General features: G+C 41.1%; 2 protein-coding genes across 3 annotated transcripts in view; one reads left to right on the top strand and one right to left on the bottom strand.

The window, feature by feature from the left end:
- The window catches only part of LOC133660327 (E3 ubiquitin-protein ligase RNF19A-like), a 28,658-nt gene extending 20,969 nt beyond the window's left edge, over window positions 1-7,689 (top strand). The window contains exons 8-10 of the mRNA XM_062063732.1: window positions 1,584-1,797; window positions 3,067-3,210; window positions 4,636-7,689. Of these exons, the coding sequence (XP_061919716.1) occupies window positions 1,584-1,797; window positions 3,067-3,210; window positions 4,636-5,392 (1,115 nt within the window). The 3' untranslated portion in view covers window positions 5,393-7,689. The remainder of the gene's footprint in view (window positions 1-1,583; window positions 1,798-3,066; window positions 3,211-4,635) is intronic.
- A 6,586-nt stretch (window positions 7,690-14,275) lies between these two features.
- Window positions 14,276-21,568, bottom strand: part of spag1b (sperm associated antigen 1b) — a 35,941-nt gene continuing 28,648 nt past the window's right edge. For both annotated transcript variants that reach the window (XM_062063729.1, XM_062063730.1), the window contains 4 exons: window positions 19,028-19,154; window positions 18,761-18,919; window positions 15,007-15,327; window positions 14,276-14,903 (listed from right to left, as the gene is read on the bottom strand). In XM_062063729.1, the coding sequence (XP_061919713.1) occupies window positions 14,775-14,903; window positions 15,007-15,327; window positions 18,761-18,919; window positions 19,028-19,154 (736 nt within the window). In that variant the 3' untranslated portion in view covers window positions 14,276-14,774. The remainder of the gene's footprint in view (window positions 14,904-15,006; window positions 15,328-18,760; window positions 18,920-19,027; window positions 19,155-21,568) is intronic.

Genomic DNA, 21,568 nt, shown 5'->3' with positions numbered 1-21,568 from the left:
CGAGAAGGAACGCTATGAACGTCTAAAAAAATGAACGACAATTCAGTTGAAAAAAAAAAGCACTTCTGGTAAATGGAGGGACACTGCAACAACTGCAGTGAGCAAACTTGTCCAAAAGATGGCGCCATAGCACAAACAATAAAACATCCTCTCAGTGTTTGTGCTTGTTTTCTTTTTTTTTTATAAAATCATTTTTCTTATAGACGCCAGCGTAAAAAAATCCATAAATTAGCCCCTCTGTTTTATAAGCCACAGGTTTCAAACTGTAGGAAAAAAGTAGCGGCATATAGTCCAGAATTTAGGGTACTTTGATTTATTGTCACGTAAAAAACCCTCATTAAGAATAGCTATGATTTTGCCGTGGCTGTGTGCCACATTTAGTTACGTTAAGGGGAAACCCTGGAGTGTTTTTGTTTTTTTCAGAATGAGAGTTTGTCAAGCATCACTTGCCTTGACGACATGAAAAGTCAATATTTTGATTTGTTGGTTGAGCACATTTCGTTATTACATTAATAAGGAACACTTTCTACAAACGCCCATATGAAGTAGGTGTTGCTGCATTTATGCATGCTTGGGTGTTGAGCCTTTCATGCAATACCACTGCATACCATGTTCTTTAGGATATCACATTGACCCATAAGTACACTGTAAAAGTCCCATATTGAACAGGTTGGTTTTTTTTACTATTTGAAATAAGTCTCAGAGGTCCCACAACAGTGTAGGCAAACCTAGCCTTGTAAGTCATATTCGGAACATGCACTTCTGTGTGTCGTTTTAATGCTAATTTTAATGCTAATGAGCTGTTTTTGTCTTTAACCTCCAAATTTAAACATTCGGTTTGTCATTATAAATGTTGAACAGGTCTTAATTTAATTTGGCATGGAGCTCAACAAATGAGTGTTTTTGCTTCATCATGACAATGATTCATGAAAATTTTTACAGATCTTATTCGTAATCAACTTACAGTGAGATGTTTTGTGGTTGATATTTAATGTCTTTAAATGTTCTCATTCATCTAGGTCATTGTAATCTTAGGGCATTCAATAAATCGCAACTGGACTTTTTGGTTTGTCTTAGAAGACGTTAAACGCCTCTTATCCGAGGAGGCTTCATCATTTCATGCTCATAGACTTAGATTGGTCAGATCTAGTCTAGCGGCTGGTGCCAATACCTCAGTAGGCTTGAGCATGAACTGATGATGCCTACTGATTTTTTGATGAATCATCGTGTCATAATGAAGCAAAAATACTATTTAAAGTAAATTAAGACCTTTTCAACATTCATGACAAACCAAATGTTTAAATTTGGAGGTTTCATACAAGCACAGCTCATTAGCATTAAAAGACAAACAGAAGTGCATGTTCCGAATATGACTTACAAGGTTAGATATGACTACACTGTTGTGGGACCTCTGAGATTTATTTCAAATCAGGTAATGCTCAAGCCTACTGAGGTATTGGCACCAGCCACTAGACTAGATTTGACCCATCTAAGTCTATGAGCATGAACTGATGAAGCCTACTTGGATGTTGATATATAATGTTTTCTACACAATTCTAAATGAGTGTTTTTGGTGTTTGTAGATTCAACATTTGTGGCAGACACTAGAAACAACCCCAGCATATGCGAAGGCAGTGTCGGGGGTCTTACAGGCAGTTTAAGTGCCAGTGGCAGCCAAATGGACAGACTTGGGGCCATCAGGGACAACCTTAGTGAGACGGCATCCACGATGGCTTTGGCAGGAGCAAGCATCACAGGAAGCCTCTCCGGCAGTGCCGTGGTCCACTATCTTAGCAGGTACACTACATCATCCATCCATTTTCCCTTAGGGCAAGCCCGGTGCAATGCCAGGGGTTGCACATGTGACCCCGGGGAACATGCCTTATCAGTATCATGCAGTATCATTATGTACACTACCAAATGTGCTCATTGTAGCCATTAATCCTGACATTTATATTGATTAGAAACAAATCTGCACAAATGGTTTTAGTCAATTTGTTTTTTAGGTTAAAGTGTTTCATATATTGTGCTCCAGAGTTATTGTTGCTGATCAATTTTAATTTGTAATTACTTACTGGATTTATTTTATTTTATTTTTCAGTATCAAATGGTCCAAGTCAGTCAAAATGTTTTTCGAGATTCAATAAGGATATACATATATTTGTAATTTCAATTAATTTGATGCACTTAAATTTTTTTGGTTACATACTAAAAAATGTTTACGTTTTTCCTTGTTGCAAGTTTATATATAATTCTTTCTTTTTGTTATCTTTAATGTTATTAAGAATACCATTTAAGAGAGGGGTATTCTTAACAATTTTATAAACAAATTATGCTATTTATAGTCACGGCGGAGAGTGGCGGGTGCACAGGATTTCCTTCTTCCTAAAGGGGGGGTGGGTGTGACAGAAAAAAATTAAGCACTGCACTAAGTTAAGAGTAACTATTTATTTTATCACTAAAATGAGTCACTTAGAGTTACATTGTTTTTTTGGTCTGGGTATTATTGTTTAGGTCTGCACCAATGCCATTACTGTAACAACGTTCAGTACGCATCCCTAAGCCCTAAAGGCTGAAATATGCTCTCGCGTCACATAGCTTGCATGGCTGCTACCCCTATATTTCTAATATATATTAAATATTTATAACCTCGCTTTAACGGCAACGCGGAGTGCAGGGCTTTGATTGGTCGACTTTTTTAGCTTATCATTGCACAATAAAAGTGACTGTTGTTGCAAAATGATATATTCCAACTCCAATAACAGTGTGTATGTCGCTTCAGTCGCCATGTTTACTTCAACTACTACACATTATAAGCTTAGTCAACGAGAGTTGAGGCTGCTCACTTAGGAAAACACTGCCTCTAGCGTTTTGGAGGGAAATTGTCTGTCATGCGACAGCCCCCGCCATTAAGCTATAAATAAATCGAGACGCCGTCATAGGAAACTCAAGCTATGTGACGCAAAAGCATATTTCAACCTTTAGTCCAGCCGGTCACATTCAATGAATTTTCCTTGGGAGACCCTACCAGGTGTGTGACCTGTCTACCCTCTAACATGACGACAGGTTGGAGGTGCAAGCTGATGTGCAGAAGGACCATTGCAGTCTCAGTGGCGAGTCAGGTTCTGTCAGCCTAGGAACAATCAGTGACAATGCAAGTACCAAAGCATTGGCAGGATCCATCCTGAATGCCCACATTCCCTTTGACAGGTATGTCATTTAAAATGTGGCCGAAGTAAGCAGCGTGAAATATGTTTGTTATAAGACCTCAAATCTGCAAGTTATTGGAAAGATGATAAAATCATAGACTGCTTTGATCAGCCAGCAGCACATGTGTTTATGTTTAATTACTTTATTCCCAGCATTAATTTTGGCAAAGTAAACCAGTACCTTGTAGGACAGACACTGTCAGAATTGTGTAAGAAAAAGCAATAATCCAGTTGAACCTCGATTTACGAACTTAATGAGTTGTTAAACATAGTTTGTTAATTGAAAAGTTTGTAAATTGAAGCAAATTTTTCCATAAAAAAACAATGTAAACGTGAAAATTGGATTGCAGCCTCGACAAAAGTTTATATTTTCGTAACAGTTTGTAACCTTTGAACACAATATAAAGCACTACACCGTCCTGTATATCAAATAAACAACAAGGGAGTGATGATCAACTTTCTATTTAGTAACAAAGTCAAAACAACAACAACCAGCGAAACTCATTTTGAGCGGACATGCACACACACACATGCGCGCACACACACACACACACACACACACTGTCACTAGCCCTGTGGCGCACTCACAGCCAGGTCACTACAACGATGAGCAATAAAAAAATAAAATTAACTTAACCTTGTCAGTTAATCTTCTTTGCATGCTGTTGTAGGTAGGGGTAGTGGCAGGAGGCAGTGTTGACAACGCTGTGGATACGTCTTGAATGTTTCAAACTACACATCGTTTGTCCGTTGCTTTCATTAGACTCATATTAAACTCGCAAAACTAGAAACAAATGTCAAAACACTAAAAAAGTACAAAGTTGCACAGTAGCTGCCATGAATGGAACGTGGACCCCGACAAGTTGAAAAACTTATTCGGGTGTTACCATTTGGTGGTCAATTGTACGGAATATGTACTGTACTGTGCAATCTACTAATAAAAGTTTCAATCAATCAATCAGCTAACAATAGTAATTTGCTGACTGAGTGAGCTACGGAGATCGATTAGCCCGCCCACAATGGATGTGCTGCCGGGTACAAAATGGCAGTGCTGCATGCACACAATGAATGGATGGATGAAACATTCGTACACAAAGCATATTTTTATGTGGTCTCTGCATTGTAAATCGAAAGGTTCGTACATTGACTATTTCGTAAATCGAGGTTCCACTGTAACCCCTTCAAGAAAGTCACGCTCCCCAATTGTTTTATTTTGGTAACAGTAAGGACTTGGCGGAGGTTTGGGTGGTGGTCTAGTTATGTATGGTCAGAAAAACAATCCAATGGTTCTTATCGACTGATTAGTATTGAATCAGTAACTGTGAGCTACAAACCCAATTTAGAAAAGTAATACTGATGTTTTTGTGATCAACATCCAATCCAATGTCCTCCTGTGTCTCCTCTCGGTTTTCACCTCGCCTCCAAGAGATGGGAACAGCATGGAAGTCCAGGTTGACATTGAATCCAAACCCGACAAATTACGCAACCACAGTGGCGGTAGCAGTGCCGATCACGGCAGCCATGTTGGCCGCTGTGGCTGGACCTGCCCCTCTAACGACTGCGCGTTCTCGGAGGGCCGAGGAACGTCTACCAAATGGGTCAAAGAAACATGCGGCCCCTCCTCTTCCAGTTCAGGAGGCAAAAAGTGCAAAGGCAAACTGCGCAAAAAAGGCGGCGGCGCTAGGATCAATGAGACAAGAGAAGACATGGACACTCAGCTTTTGGAGCAACGTAGCACCAACTCGTTAGAGTTTGACTCTCCTTCTCTGAGCGGCAGCCTGCCTTCTGTTTGTGACTCTCACTCAAGCCACTTCTCAGAGTTCAGCTGTTCTGACCTGGAGAGTATGAAAACTTCCTGTAGCCACGGCTCTGGCGGAGGCGACTACCACACACGCTTCGCCACCATCAGCCCCTTACCTGAGGTGGAGAACGACCGCCTGGAGACATGCCCTGCTTCTCGGACTTCCTGCAAGGGCCTTGATGCCGCCGTCGTCCCCACTCCCCACTCACCAACCTCCTCGCTGAGTCATGCGGAACTTTCCAGCGTAAACTTCATCACAGAGGAAAGTGTCAACCTGGTGTATAACTCTCAGGGCCGCAGTCCACAACTCCTCAAAGAAACCAACAACAATTACCACCAAGCAGAACAGTCCAAGAACTTGTGCGTACAGACGGACATTTAGAGTAACACCTGAAGTGCTGCATCTTTTCTTTCAGTGAAATACCAGCCGGCCTTTGACTAGGAGGAAGTCATGTGTGTCAACAGGCTGTCATCTAAAAATGAGCCATGAGACAAATACGACTCACTTGAAAAAGATAGGGAGATTCAGCTTTTAGGGTAAAATTCAGGATGTAGCTAAAAAGCGTTTTGCACAACTTGCTGTTCTCGAAAAAGACAACATTTTTGTCAGGTCTCTTCAGCACTGGTTCACTCTCACACTGGAGCCTCAGCGGCCACTTCCCCATGAGAACTTCCTGTTTGAAGCCACACCGTGTTTGGTATCATTTTGGTTTCATTACAACAGAATGTGAAAAGCATTTAAATACCGTTCATAATTGAACCAGGACATTTTTTTGTTGCACTCATGTTGTCATTTTTGTTATTCAGCAAGTTGTGCAGAAGTAGTAAAACGTGAAACATTTGGACATCCAAAAGTTTAGAATTGAATTTAAAGGGAACTGCATTTTTTTTTTCTAGAATTTTGCCCATTATTCACAATCCCTATATGAGACAAGAACACATGCCCTTCTCTTTTCTGTGCATTCTAAATAGTGAAAAACTGCTAGCAAAAGTTATAGAGTTATGGTATCCAATCGATTCCGCCTATACCTCCTTTCATATGCACACTATAAGTATATGTAACAGGCACATTCATAATAACATGTACCGTATTTCCCGCAACAAGATATAAGCCGCACCCACTAAATTTTAAAATAAATTAATTTTCCATAAATTAACCTGTAAATTAGACTGTAAGCCAGATATATACATTGTGAAATGTTATTTACACAAATATTTTGTAAATGTTTTTTTCCATACCTTAATTGTTTCCAAACGGTGTTTGTAACTTTGCAATGATTTCTGGTGTAAGTTGAATTTCAAAGGGACCAACTTCTTGGTTTATGGCCACAACCTCGGTCTAGAAATGTGAGAGGCTTGGTTTATTATCTAGCACACACTTTTACCAACTCAGGCGATTCAGCACTAAAAGTAGATCCTTGTTGTTGGCTCTTACAATAAGTGTTGCTATAACTTGGTTATATGGTTGTGCAGGTCACGAAATGAAAATGGAGTATTGTTGGAGGTTTTTAGAGGACCTCAAGGCACAATGGATAAATCCCCATTACATGCCTTGTTTCCTGCCTCTTGCTAGCAGTTTTTTATTATTTAGCACCACCCGAAAAGAGAAATGTGTTCTTGTCTCACATTATTGTGAATAATGGACAAAAAAACATAAAAAAGTGTTTCCTCTTGAGTTTACTGTAAAGGTTATATTGCATCCTAGCCTTGTCCAGAAATGTCACCCGGATATCCCGAACTCTTTTGAGTGGTGTACGTGTCAGGACTCGGGAGTCCTGCAAACTGCTGAGTCATCATAGATGGACAAGGTAGACCTGTGGAGAACCACTGTGCCAGTTTCTATCGCTGTCTTTGGCTGGAAGAATTGTATCCAGATCGCCCTCGAAGGGTTTTGAGCTTCTTGGTGTGTCTTAAGTTTAGGGGTGTGGCCGGGAATGATTACAAATTGTAAAAATAAATGCTAAAAAAGACGACGTATTTGGGCTTACCGAGTATGATAAACATGTGCTTTGATATCTTTTTGGTGCCTTCATGAAGCAGTTTGTGTTGTGTGCGTGAACAAGCTCACACCACGGGGTGTGTGGCGTTCCTCTAATCAGCAGCATACTTGAGACAAAGTGAACTTTGGTGAATGAAGACTTTTCAATTGCCTACCAAAGACAGCACTTTGGCTCTTGTTAAATCTTACACCTTTGACCTTTGTCTGGAGCAGACACACTTTGGTGCATTCTTTTTCAGTACTACTGTACCCAAGAAATGACGCTGAGTCATGAATATAGTAAGAGAGGACACATAGCGGCCAAAGGCACATGCACTGTTAGCTGCATTTCTTCTAACCTTGATTTCCCTTGGAGTCTTTGTGTCCCGAGTTGGTGCTGCTAAGCTGACTTGGGCTCAGTTTGTATTTTCTACATCTGTTTTGTTTCAGCCTGCTTTTTACCGCTCAAAGGCTGCATCTTGGCCTCTGGCATGGCTCAGGTCAACGTATCAGGTGGATAAAAACACTTGGATTTGTATTTTGACTCTCGCCAAATTTAACATTTTGTTGGCTGTAACTAGCCCTCTTTCTGTTTCTTCATCTGCAAAACACACTAGTGCCAGATACAATTCATTGTAGGGGTCATACGGTATTTTGGGGGGGGGATTTACATTATTTTCTGCATGGAAATGCATATCAAAAATAAAAAAATTTCAAAATGACATTTTTGGTCGTGTTTTTCTGTAGCACTTTGAATGCTTACATTCATTTGTGGCCCACCACAATTGTTTCTCATGCTAAAACATAATGTTTACCTATGATATTGTGTGGAATTCTGATTAAATATTTTGCTTCGAAGCATTGTACAAAACTTACATTTTTGCGTGTGCAGCTTTATAGTATATACCCCAGATCTGACAGAGCATAAGAAGACGGAGCAGTAGAAAATCAATGCTGCCAAGTTAATGACTTTGCCGCTATACAAGTGAAACTCAAAAAGTTAGAAAATCGTGCAAAGGTTTATTATTCTAGCAACTAGGTTTACAAGGTGAAACTAATATATGACATAGGCTCATAACATGCAACTCACCTTGCAATTCTTGGGGGGTAACGATTCCAAAAGGTCCAGCTCCAGTGAAGCTACAACGTGTAAGATATGGGCATGTACATCAACAATATGATGTGCCCGAGTGGCTGGACAGGACAGATGAAAATGTTTTTTTTTTTAAATCAAATAACGTTAGAAATAAGAATTGCGATTCATTTGAAAGTCGATTTTTTTTTTTTCACACCCCTACTATGTTACTGGGCAATGTGAGGAACTAAATTATTCAGGGTGTACGCGGCGTCTTGAAAAGTCTTAAATCCAACAATTTGAATTTAAGGCCTAATATTTAGACATACTAGGCCTTAAATTCAAATTTTTGGAGTGTCAAATTCATTTTAGATCGGGGGCCACATGGAGAACAATCTACTCCAAGTGGGCCGGACTGGTAAAATCACGGCAAGACAACTTCAATCAATCAATCAATGTTTATTTATATAGCCCTAAATCACAAGTGTCTCAAAGGGCTGCACAAGCCACAACGACATCCGCGGTTCAGCGCCAGCATAAGGGCAAGGAAAAACTCACAACCCAGTGGGACGTCGATGAGGATGACTATGAGGAACCTTGGAGAGGACCGCAGATGTGTGTGTTTGTTTTGTTTAAAAATAGAACACGCACATTCTGAAATTGTACAAATCATAACGTTGTTTTGTTTTTTTACACTTACATGTTGCGGTTAATAGTATTCTATCTTTATTTGTCGTTATTTATACTCTCTGAATAAATGATGTGATAATGTTCATCAGTCAACTCATTGGTGTTGATTTTCAATCTGTCAAGATAAAAAAAATATCAAAAATCTAATTACAGGATGTTACGTATGTAGTATGTATTTCCTCAACTGGTGCACTAACATCATCCATCCATCTGGAGCCTATCTCAGCTGCAATCGGGCGGAAGGCGGGGTACATCCTGGACAAGTCGCCACCTTATCGCAGGGCCAACACAGATAGACAACATTCACACTCTCATTCACACACTTGGGCCAATTTTAGTGTTGCCAATCAACCTACCCCCAGGTGCATGTCTTTGGAGGTGGGAGGAAGCCGGAGTACCCGTAGAGAACCCACACAGTCACAGGGAGGACATGCAAACTCCACACAAAAAGATCCCGAGCCCGGGATTGAACTCAGGACTACTCAGGACCTTTGTATTGTGAGGCACATGCCCTGTTCCACCGTGCTGCCCACACTTACATCATGTGTTGTTTTTTTTTACATACGTAGCATAATCTAAAAAGATACAAAGAATTGCTATTGCGACATCTAGTGGACACATTTAGAACAGTAGTTTCTTTCATTCAAAAATTTCGCCTCAAACTGATCCTGCGGGATGGATACAACCTGTTTGCGGGCCGTACGTTTGACACACGTTTGATAGTATATATATGATAGTATATATCTGTATCATGAATCAATTTAAGTGGACCCCGACTTAAACAAGTTGAAAAACTTATTCGGGTGTTACCATTTAGTGGTCAATTGTACGGAATATGTACTTCACTGTGCAACCTACTAATAAAAGTCTCAATCAATCAATCAAAACCCCTAGACAAACAATTTCCGAAAATAACATAACATAACATATCTTAAATACGATTTTGAAAGGTCTTAATCTATTAATCTTAGTTTTATTTTTAAAAAATGCATTAACTTCAGTCTTGCTTTCAAATACTTCCATTTTTGAGGACGCTATAACGTAACTGCAAAACGGAACCAAAGTGAAGTACTTGTCTTGTCCCGGTCAGAATTTAAGGCGCACCACCTGCTGTGCGCGCGCAGCGGTGTGTTGACAGCTTAGTTAGCAGAGCAGCGGAGAAAACTTAACAAAAGCCCACAGCAAAGCCAAATTACTTGCATAAGAAGCACCCCCCGCGACCCCGAAAGGGACAAGCGGTAGAAATAGATTGGTCAGTAAAAGTTCAACCATTAGTGGCTCCAGAACAATCAGTTTAATGCATGCTTGAAGCCGGTGGATGGAAACGTATGACGCGTTAGGACCCGGATGTGGAGCTACGAGAAGGTAAGCATTTGTAAACATGGCGGTGAAAGTGAATGGAATGATTATGACTCAGGGGTGTCCAAAGTGCGGCCCGCAGCTAATTGCTTAACGGCCCGCCACACATTCTGGAAATGCTATTGCAAATTTTTTTTTAAACACTTAAAGTGGATTGAGGTGAAATCTAACTAGATAAAGTTACAATGTTGACACAAAGCTGCTATGCAGGCTGGTTTTTTTTGGTGTCTTTCTTCATTTTTCTTTTTTTGCAATTGCTCAAAAAAACAAACAAAAAAAGACAAAAAATCAATGTTATAATGAATTATTTTCAAGGCTCCAATTACTTCAAAAATGTCACTTTAAAATGTTTTATGTGGAAAAAATATTGCATATATTGTGTGAATGCCTTATAAAAACATCAAAGAGCATATAACAAACAAAATAATAGTTCAAACGTAAAATCGACAGCTATACCTGAAGTTGATCTCGTAACTTAAGTGTTGAAAGTTAAAAATAAAAAAAAAAACTAATAAAAATGTATCACTTTATGAGTGGGGTACCTTTTGGAGCCCAAATGTATTTAATGGGATTTTATTTATCTTTACACTGTGATTACTCAAAATTAATAATGAATTAAAATCAATGGTGTCCTGCATTATTGATCTTTTAGGGCTCTAATTACTAAAAACTGCATATTTCGGTTTTACTATAAAAAACAAAGTTGTCTTTGACAAAAAGGGCATAAAACCTTTTTTTTTTCCTTTTACTTCTTATCAACCTGAATTTGAGCTAGACATTTACTGTAAGCGTTAAATAAAATAAAAAAATATATAATTTAACTTATTTTTAACATTTTAATGACTGAGACCCTTTATGGTCCCCGGGAGCCCTAAAGCTAAAAAAAATAAAATAAATCCATATATTTTGTTACGGTTTGAAAATGAAAAATATCAAATTGGCCCCCGCTTGCTTTAATTTTTCCATGTGTGGCCCTCAGTGGAAAAAGTTTGGACACCCCTGGCCTAAGAAGATCAATGTGAGATATTTAGTAGTGAAATGACATACAGTAAGCACACACTCATTTCTCTGTGGTAGTAGAAACAACAACACAGGAAATGTGTCCCGTGAAAAAAGGTCCGACCGGAACTCTAATATCTAAAGTTCCTTGGGTGAATAATGTAAAGTCACTACACCGGTATGTTTTAGTGCTTTCATGGCGAGTTTACTGACAGATATAAGTAAGAACTTTACGCTACTTTATATTAGAAATGGCAACAGCGGAGGATGAATGTCCCATAACAAGAAGATTAGAGAAAAAGAAGCTTATCGACTACGGAGCCGGCACGGACGACAAAGGCAATCTTTCAGGATTTATGCAGATCCCAAATACAGATCAGCAGGTACCAGAAGGTAAGAAAAGTGGCTTTTGCATAATATTGCGAAACAAAACGCCAGTTAATACATCCATCCATTTTCTACCGCCTGTCACTTTCAGGGTCGTGGGGGGGTGCTGGAGCCTAACTCAGCTGCACACGGGCGGAAGGCGGGGTACACCTTGGACAAGTCGCCACCGCATCGCAGATAATGTCTTAACTTATACACACCATATTAATACTCGTATGTTGAAGCACATCAAGCGGTGCTGAGAGGAACTCGCATGGCTGCAGTTTGTGTGTCCCCAAGATGCAAGAACCAGGAGGTGGATGTGCAGGTAAGATGATTTTAATTAACATAAACAGAAAATAAAGCAGTCTTGCAGAATTGTTCCAAACATAGAAGTCTATCATCGAGCACTGAGGAGTGCTCGAGAGAAAACATAAATAGACATACGCTGATTGGCAGCAGGTGTGGACCGGCTGCCAATCAACGGCAGGTGAAGAGAAAACAGTGCTCCGCGGAACAGGAAATTTAACAAAATAAGAGCACTGACCGGAGGTAATACAAAAACCAAGGAGACAAACAGAAATGAAGTGACCGATCGTCACAGGACCCCCCCCTCAAGGAACAGATTCCAGATGTTCCCTGGAAACAAGAATGGAAAAAGTCCAAAAATTACGGGAGGGTGGAGGGAGGAGTTGGTGGAGGGTCGCCAGGCCAAATGTCCTCGCAGCCAGCGAGGGAGAGTCAGGTGGCGGCGACGCGTTGAACGCCGCTGCCACTGGCGAGGTGGGCGACCGCGGAACGGCCACATTAGTGGCCGACAAGGAGGCGGAAGCTCGTGGTACCTGAGCACCAACGGCTGCAAAGGTCCAAACGCAGGTTCTGCAGATCGCAGCAGACAGCGCGGAGGAAGTCCATAACACCGCCGCGTCTTTGGCGGATGAGGAGGTCGCACCGCCGGCGGCGACGATGACGACAGCGCCATGGGAGGAGTCTTCGATGGCGGCACCGTGCAGTGTCCCGCCGGTGACGCGGAAGATGTCTGCGCCGTGGGAAGGCGCGCCTGGGAAGATGAAGGTGGCGGCGATGATGTCTCCGTGGGAGGAGACGATGGCGGGGATGACAGCGGCGTGTGCTTGGCTGCACTGCTGCTGGTAGTAGCCCCCCCTCCAGTAGGCGGATGCCAGACGCCGTCCACCACAGGGAGAAGGAGTTCCGGGTTGTTGATGTCCCCCGGTGCGAAAACCAGGGACGGGCGGTAGGGGGCCAGGAGGAGGGAAAAAGACACGTCCCTCGCCGAGTCCCAGCAGGAGGCCAGGAGGGACATCATGGAAGGCTCCACTGGAGCCCTCGCCGGACTGGCAGGACGAGCGGGTGCTGGAAGGGATAGCAGCCGTGGTGCAGCTGCTGGAAGCTGCCTTGGAGCAGGAACGGGTGCTGGGCGCTCAGCCGGTGTTGGTCGTTGTGGCGCCGCGACCGGCGTAAGACGCGGGGCTGCGACCGGCGTGCGACGCGGTGTGGGAACCGGAGGTCGACGCGCCGGCACAGGCGATTGCCGTGGAGCCGGGACAGGATGCACAGCAGGCGACGGGGAAGATGGCGGCGGTGGCCGCGCCGGTCGGAGAGCCGGAGCCGGCGGCCTAGCCGGGAGGAGGGAAGGCGGCGGTGGCCGCGCCGGTCGGAGAGCCGGAGCCGGCGGCCTAGCCGGGAGGAGGGAAGGCGGCGGTGGCCGCGCCGGTCGGAGAGCCGGAACCGGCGGTCGAGGCGGAGGGAGAAGGTCCGAGCCTGCTGTGGGCTGGGACCGCACAAACCTGGCTTTCAAGTCCTCTATGAATTGTGCGGTCCAGAACGTCGGCTGTGCGTCGCCGACAGGGGTTCTCGCGAGGACACAGCATTCTGGCTCGATGATACTGAGAGGAACTCGCATGGCTGCAGTTTGTGTGTCCCCAAGATGCAAGAACCAGGAGGTGGATGTGCAGGTAAGATGATTTTAATTAACATAAACAGAAAATAAAGCAGTCTTGCAGAATTGTTCCAAACATAGAAGTCTATCATCGAGCACTGAGGAGTGCTCGAGAGAAAACATAAATAGACATACGCTGATTGGCAGCAGGTGTGGACCGGCTGCCAATCAACGGCAGGTGAAGAGAAAACAGTGCTCCGCGGAACAGGAAATTTAACAAAATAAGAGCACTGACCGGAGGTAATACAAAAACCAAGGAGACAAACAGAAATGAAGTGACCGATCGTCACAGGTGCGGCTTCATAGCTTACCAAACTCGTACTAAAACATTTTTGATACATTTTTGAGTGCCGTGTGTAATGTTCTATATTTTCAAGGGAACATATAAAATGTTGGTGTTGTTTACTTGAGTCATATTGCCATAATAGTGCAGTTTACACGTATCTCTTATGTATGACTGGTCATACTTATTACACCATGTACCAAATAAAAATGCTTCAATGTCGGTAAGCAAAACCAGAATTACTGCGTACATTAGGCGCAACGGGTTATAAGGTGCACTGTGAAGTTTTGAGGGGAAAAAGGATTTTAATTGTACCTTATAGTCTGGAAAATACGGTACTTACAATTCATTCTGGCCCTCCAATTTTCCTTTGTCTTTGTACTTTTTTGTCCGTATGGATGTGAAATGGTCAAATTATTTTCCATATGGTCTTAAAAGTCTTAAATTTGCCTTGTTGAAACCTACAGAGACCCTGATTAAGCACTGCCTTTGTAAAGGTCGCTTAAAGAAAGACAACATGGGTTAGTTTAAAGCTGTATTTTCAGCAGTTGAACAGCTGGGGTTTGCCATACTGTACTTAACAGTACTAAAGATGATCATGCAGACCTACAGTAAATGTCTTTTATAACAACAATACGGTTATAGAACGTGGTGATCTTCCTCTACAGCAAGGAATGTCTTAAATAGCTTCATGGCAAATTCCCTGAAATGAAAGTCATCATGCTCCTCTATTATAAACATTTGGATATTCAAAGACTGCAATCCACAAGTAACTGAGAAACCCAACTTATTTTGGACCCAATTGATCAATACCCTCAAGGTCCAAAGTACTGTGCATACTTGAATGGTTAGAGTGGTACAAAAGCAATTCTTTGTAAAAAATATAGATCTTTTTTTTTTGATGCAGTCACTTTAAACATAGTCTCAGATCATTTCCAGCAGTGTTTAAATGTATTGCTTTGGGACACATTCTCTTATCGTGCGGTTTTTGCATAGATCCAAGAGTTGTGGTGCGGGTGCAGCAGCTGATGCGGGCGACGACGATGTGGACGCTTTAGATGTATTTGTTGGCCAGGTTCTGGACGTCATTCTGGGTGAAGTCTGCACTCTCCACGGCAGACAGGCGCTCGAACAGCTGGCCTATGTGGCAGCGCTCGTCCTTCTCCAGCAGGATCAGCGCGATCTGAAGGAAACAAAATATTTGTCATTCATCACTCATAAAATAAGAACCGATGGGAGATGGAAAAACGTGGGGGGGCGTTTAAAACCCATAAAGATCCTCCTACCGAGAACCTGTCCGCAGTGTGTAGATGACTGAGGTGTTGGTAGACTAGGTTAGGGTCTTTCTCCAGGAGGTGCGAGTCCAGCACCTTCATGATGAAGCTAATGGTCTGCCCGCTGAGCTGAGTGCTCAAAAACTGCGGAAGCTTCTCCGGAGCAGTCGAAGCCAGCAAGTCGGCGCATGCTGCCATGTTGCCGCTGCTGCAGGCGATGTTTAAAGCTTGGCCAAACTCGTAGGCATTGCTTGTTTGCAGTTTATGGCTAAACTCTTCCCTGAAACAAGTGTCAGAACTTGGAACACTTGATGCTTCGTGATCGCCCGTCACCTGCGGAGGAGGACAAAGACCATTACATTGAGGGGAGGCGGTGAACAGGCTTTTTGTGGCCCTAAACAACATTTTGTTTGTGGCCCACTTTCGGTCTTTAATAATACTCGTGTAACACACTAGGGCAGGGGTGTCAAACTCATTTTAGCTCAGGGGCCGCATGGAGGAAAATCTGTGCACACGCAGGCCGGACTATTAAAATCATGGCATTAAAACTAAAAAATAAAGACAACTTCAGATAGTTTTCTATGTCGTACTTTGGCCAAAATTAGAACAAAAATATTACAATTAAAAAATAGGAAAAAATATCGGTAAAGTTTAGATCCATGAAGGGAAGAAGAAAGTGACTGAATGTTTATAACTGAATACATTTACATATGCATAAAAATGTGTTTTCTTTTGTATTATTTTTTAAAATGAATAAGTAACGTTTAGGACAACCTTTTTCCAGAACACAATCTAGAATGTGAGATATAACAGGATAATGCATACATTTATCATTTGTTTTCAAAACGCTTACAAAAAAGTGGGACCCCAAAAATGTACTGTGGGACCCCATTTTTATGACCTGATGGGGTCCATGGGACCCCATTTTGAAAATTCCTGATGGAGTGTTAGCGCGTGCAAAACAGCAGCAGGCGGCTGTGGCCTGCGGGCCGGTTCTAATACTAATCAAATATCATCCCGGGGGCCGTAGATAATTCATTTGCGGGCCGGATCTGGCCCGAGGGCCTTGACTTTGACATCTAGGCACTTGGGCATGGATATTCAACTCAATTGTTTTGGGGGCCACATTTCCAGAATTTAATTAGATGCATGGACCTAATTAAGAGTTACTTTAGTTGCAAAAAAAAACACATTTAACATAATTAAAACAAATTAACAAACCTTTCTGCCACAGTTCCTACCTGGGATCTAAGCCAGTACATCTGGCTTACAAAAGAAGTACAGGACCATGTGTGACTTTGTCAGGGGAAATTCACCACTACATCCTTAACAGTGATGGAGCAGGAAAGGGTTGAGAATAAGTTTGTAGTAAAATTTCATAGGAAACACCTGGTCATCCATTCATTGACATTTTACATGCCCCTCCTCTCCCACGGATGACAGGACGCGACCCACAGTGCGTGATCTGCATATAGTTAACGCTGGCCTTTGGGGGTTAAAATGTCAATGCAAAGATTTACACTCATCCAAGTTTTCGATACAACAGGAGTGCTTTAGTGTTTGAATTATGTTTAATTTACTGCCAAAATATTCATCTTTGAACTGAACCCTGGGGCTGGTGTGGTGTCTTTCCCGGGCCGCCAGTTTAATATCTCTGGCACATACTGTACTGACTTTAGCGGCCATGGTCTCATCTAGCGGACAATACTACCGTAGTATTGATATTATTTGTTAATATTTAGCCATTTTTATGCCTGAAAATACTTAATTCAAGATTTAAAAAAAAAAGTGCAATAGACTGAACCTGCAAACGAGAGACGACTGTATATAAAATATCTTACAATTAATTAAATGAATACCGATTTATTTATATTACACTATTGTTTCATATTATCCTGTAAATGTATTTATTGTCTAAACTTTAGGGACGCTCTGTGTAATTTATGAGTGACGTGACACCTGAAAAACAGGTGTGACATTAAGATCTGGGTGTGGTATTTGATGAAGTTGAAGGCACACTTTACTAAAGTTATGCCCGTAAGAAATAGGACTGACTTCAATGTTTCTGCTTCATTTGTCAAAAATGGACGAAATACCAGACATGAAAAATGTTTTCTTCCTAAATCCAGAGGCAGTAGCGTTATTGCAATACTCTCTTTGATGATTGGTGTTTACTGAACTCATGGACTTTAGATCTTTGGTTGGGTGAGGTTTCACCGCCCTTATCGGTCTTAACTTTTACCCTTCTTTGAACTTCTTCACTTATCTTCACTTGTCAGTTCTGCTTTGTGAAGGACTTTATAATGCACATATTAGGTCTAATTATAAGGTGTTATTATTGTATGCCAAGAAAGAGGAACTATGCACTAGACTGAAGTAGGGTTGTACGGTATAGTATAATATCGCGGTACTAATGAATCAAAAACGGTACTGTACTCTGTTTGAAAAGTACCGGTTCCCAGGCATGATGGTGCGTCGTGTCATTGCTGGTTTTATGAGCAGAGGAGCATGTTCGGCAGCGCACAATCACAGAGTACTTACAAACAGACACAGTGTGTAGACAGAAAAGGGAGAACGGACGTATTTTGGCCTAAAAACTGACGATAATGGTGAAGTTATAACACTGAAACGCCCTCAGGAAGAGATGCTTTAAGACATGGCTAGCTAGCAAGCAGCGAACATCGATCCGCAGTCGGCAGTGTTTTAGCTACTTCTAAATGACTAATCCTCACCTCCATGGCGACAAATAAAGTAAGTTTCTTACAGTTATCATCGCTGCAGGACGAGGAATAGCTAAACATGATGCTTCACTACACACCGTAGGAGGATACAACAGCTCACAGACGTCACCGCTAACAAAAGCTGGCGCACCTGAATGTAAACAAATGCCATGGGTGGATCTACACCTAACATCCACTGTAATGATACCAAGTACAACAGCATATCTAGTCGTTCCAACTATGATTATTACATCTATATTTTTTATCGTCACAAAATATATTTTCCTTTTTTTTTAAAATTCACATTATGTTTATAAACTCAGGAAATATGTCCCTGGACACATGAGGACTTTGAATATGACCAATGTATGATCCTGTAACGACTTGGTATCGGATTGATACCTAAATTTGTGGTATCATCAAAAACTAATGTAAAGCATCCAAACAACAGAAGAATAAATGAATATTACATTTTAACAGAAGTGTAGATAGAACATGTTAAAACGGAAAATAACCAGATATTAACAGTAAATGAACAAGTGGATTAATAATTCATTTTCTACCACTTGTCCCTCATAATTTTGACAAAGTAATAGAATGAGAAATGACACAGTATGTTACTGCATAAGTCAGCAGACTAATTAGGAGCCTTTGTTTGTTTACTTACTACTAGAAGATAAGTTGTCTAGTATGTTAACTAGTTTATTTAAGGACAAAATTGTTCTTCGGTTGCAACAAGAAACATATTGTACAAAATGTACCGTAAGATTTTTTGTTAAAATAAAGCCAATATTGCCATTTTTTGTGGTGCCCTTTCTTTAGAAAAGTATCAAAATACATTTTGGTACCGGTGCCAAATTATTGGTATTGGGACAACCCTCGACTGAAGTAATGAACTCAATTCTACTGTACTAACAGATGGGAACACATCCAAAACCCCAAAGATATATTTTCCGGTCTCATCAAGTCTGGATGAAAGATTGAAGAAAAGAGAATCCATTATCCATTGGAATAATAATAATATTAACAACTCCAGCTCTATGTACCTCTGTAATGGGGATGACCTTCCTGGGTTTAGCTTGTAATTCGCTGGTCAGACTTTGCTTGAGTAGAAGCGTCACCTCCTCCAGCTCGTTCTCTGCCTCCTGCAAGTGCGGGTCCTGCTGCAGCACCTCCTGCAGGTCTGAGCTGCACGCCAGGTAGTCCTGGGGCAAGGGTTGACGATTCATCAGGTTAATATAATGTTGCAAATAAATTCATTATTAGGGGCAAAGTTAACAAAAACATTTGGTTAAACATTCATCATGTTTCACCTTAAGTCCTTTACTGGCCATCGCTCGTCTGTAGAAGGCCTTTTTATTGCTTGGCTCCACTTTGAGTGCCGCGTCACAATCTTGCTTGGCCTCCATAAATCTCTCCAGTTTCAAGTAGCAAAGGGCTCTGCCGACACACACACACACACACACACACACACACCCACACACATCCCTTGTGACTTTTTTGTCTCATCAGCATCTCACCTGATTGTGACTTGCTGTGATGCTAATGTAAAGTTTGTTTATTTGATACACGTACAACATCAAGGCAAAAGGGAATACACACATGAATACATAACAAATAACGCCACATTTACGTCTCAATATTTAGCGCCTCAATATTACGTATAATCGTTAGACTAGCATAGAATCACACAATAGCCATAACAATACAATACTGTTTACAAAAAGGTATAAATTATTTTTTGCACGCATTCCAGTTAGAAATCAAATATAGACCATAAAGAAAACAATAAATATTATTGTGTAAATATACAAAGTTTTAATCGTTTACAAAAAGTTACTGAATTAATGGTGCAACATTGAGGAAGTGAAATATAATATAAATATTTTAATACATTAAAAAGTGACTTTCTATTAACATGTGGCATCTTGAGGAATATCTCAAAAAATATACAAAGTACAGTACAGTAAACCAAGCAAGCTGGGAATTCCTTTCTGCAACACTCGTCTTGAATGGGCATTTAAAAAGATACATTTTTAGTTTCAGCAATTTGCAAAATTTGACCAAATTACAGAACAGTAATCTAAATGTGACAAAACAGTGAAATTCACTTCTTCCAGTGCTTTATTACTGACATGCTTCTGCCCATTTTCAGTACAATTGTATTAATTTGACTGTTCAAATTGAACATTGACACCAAGTAGTTTAATGACAGAACTTCCTACAGTCAAATTAGCACAGGTGATTCTTTTAGAATACATTTGGATCCCACCATTCTGTACATTCATTATTTTCCACATTTATAAGCATTATATTTTCTTTAATCCAATTCGAAAGTGAACACAACAAAAAGGAATTTAATTCTGATGATTTGTCTTCTCGTCACAAAAGGTGCAGCTGGAAATGTGCCGTAAAACGTGTCTCAGCAGCTACGCGTGCGTTTGCTCAGGTGGAACTCTAAGGTGTGAGCTGAGCCACACATAAAACAGCAAACACAATAGGAATGCAATTCTGTCAGCTGCGTTTCACAGTCCACTCATGAAAGGAAAAGGCTTAATGACATGTTGCATTGTGACATGTTCTTTAACGCCCTTTACGGTTCAATAAAGGACCCACAGCGTCCAGATGGCCAACATTTCACTAACAAGTTCTCCGAATGTATTTTTCCTCCTGAAAGTAAATCTGGGTGTCATTTCCTATATTACCCATTAGTTTTTAGTATTTGGTAGATAACTAACTGTACTTGGAAGACCCGCTTTCCATTGCCAGACTTGATATATCGCCCCCTCTTGGTGTGACGTCATCTACAGAACTGGAGCCCATTTCCCCACATCCACAGTGTGGATAAAGGCATGTAAAAAAATTATTTTTATCACTTAATTGCATGTTTTTGTAGCCCTGGTCCATGATTACGTCAAAACTGATCTGGTTAACATTATGAACAAAAATGAAGTATAAAAGAGTCGCCATTTCCAAACTTCCATGCTCTTCCATCTCCTCTTCCAAAGACTGTTTCCTCATGCTCTTTCTGTTTTTCCTCAAGCATCTTGATAAAAACATCAGTAGAAGAGGACGCAAAATAGAATACTGCCAGCCTATTTTCTTTTTCGCTTTTTTTTTTTTTTTGTCACGGCTGCTCCTTTCTTCGTTTTTACGCAGATTCTGACTCAGTCTTTTACCACTCGAAAATGTTTCTGATTTTTAGGATCTAATTTGGCTTGACTTTTAAATTGTTTTCAATTTAAATTCCGATTAAACCCTTATTTTTAGAAGTCAGAATCATTTAAATAATCACTATAAATTACACTCCTCTATTTAACTGGAGAGGTCCAAACTTTCCTCATATTCCCATTATTTGGGAATGTATGCAGACTGACCCCTCCTTTAGTTGTATCGCTACAAACTGCAACAATGCATATGGCCGACATATTTGATAATTTCTTCAAATAACGTTGTTGAGCTGAATCTCAGGTCTTGGTTATGTATACTACATTTCCCAGAGTGCACCAGTAACAGCGAACAGGTGCTTGGCACCTAGTCGGTCATCACTGATGAAGAGCACCTGGGAAGGACTGGGAGAAGTCATTCTTTGTCATTCAGACAAAGAAACTTCAGAGGAAAGAAGCTCCAAGTCTCCTTAACGCTTTGGTCCAAAGATGCAAATGGTTGGTTGAAATGTTTTCTTTGCTTTCATTGTATCATAAATGTTGCTTAATATGGTCAAATGTATGTTTAACTGTAGTGTGATTTGTCAATGACTTCACTTCAGAGTTTACCTAATTGATTTTGCCACACTGTTGTGACGAAACGAGAGCTGAGCCAGAAGGCAAAGCTCTCGGTCTACCGAGCTATCT

This window comes from Entelurus aequoreus, linkage group LG11, assembly GCF_033978785.1.
Source record: "Entelurus aequoreus isolate RoL-2023_Sb linkage group LG11, RoL_Eaeq_v1.1, whole genome shotgun sequence".
Lineage (NCBI taxonomy): Eukaryota > Metazoa > Chordata > Actinopteri > Syngnathiformes > Syngnathidae > Entelurus > Entelurus aequoreus.
Note: the sequence above shows the minus strand (reverse complement) of the source record. Positions and strands in the feature narration are given on the sequence as shown.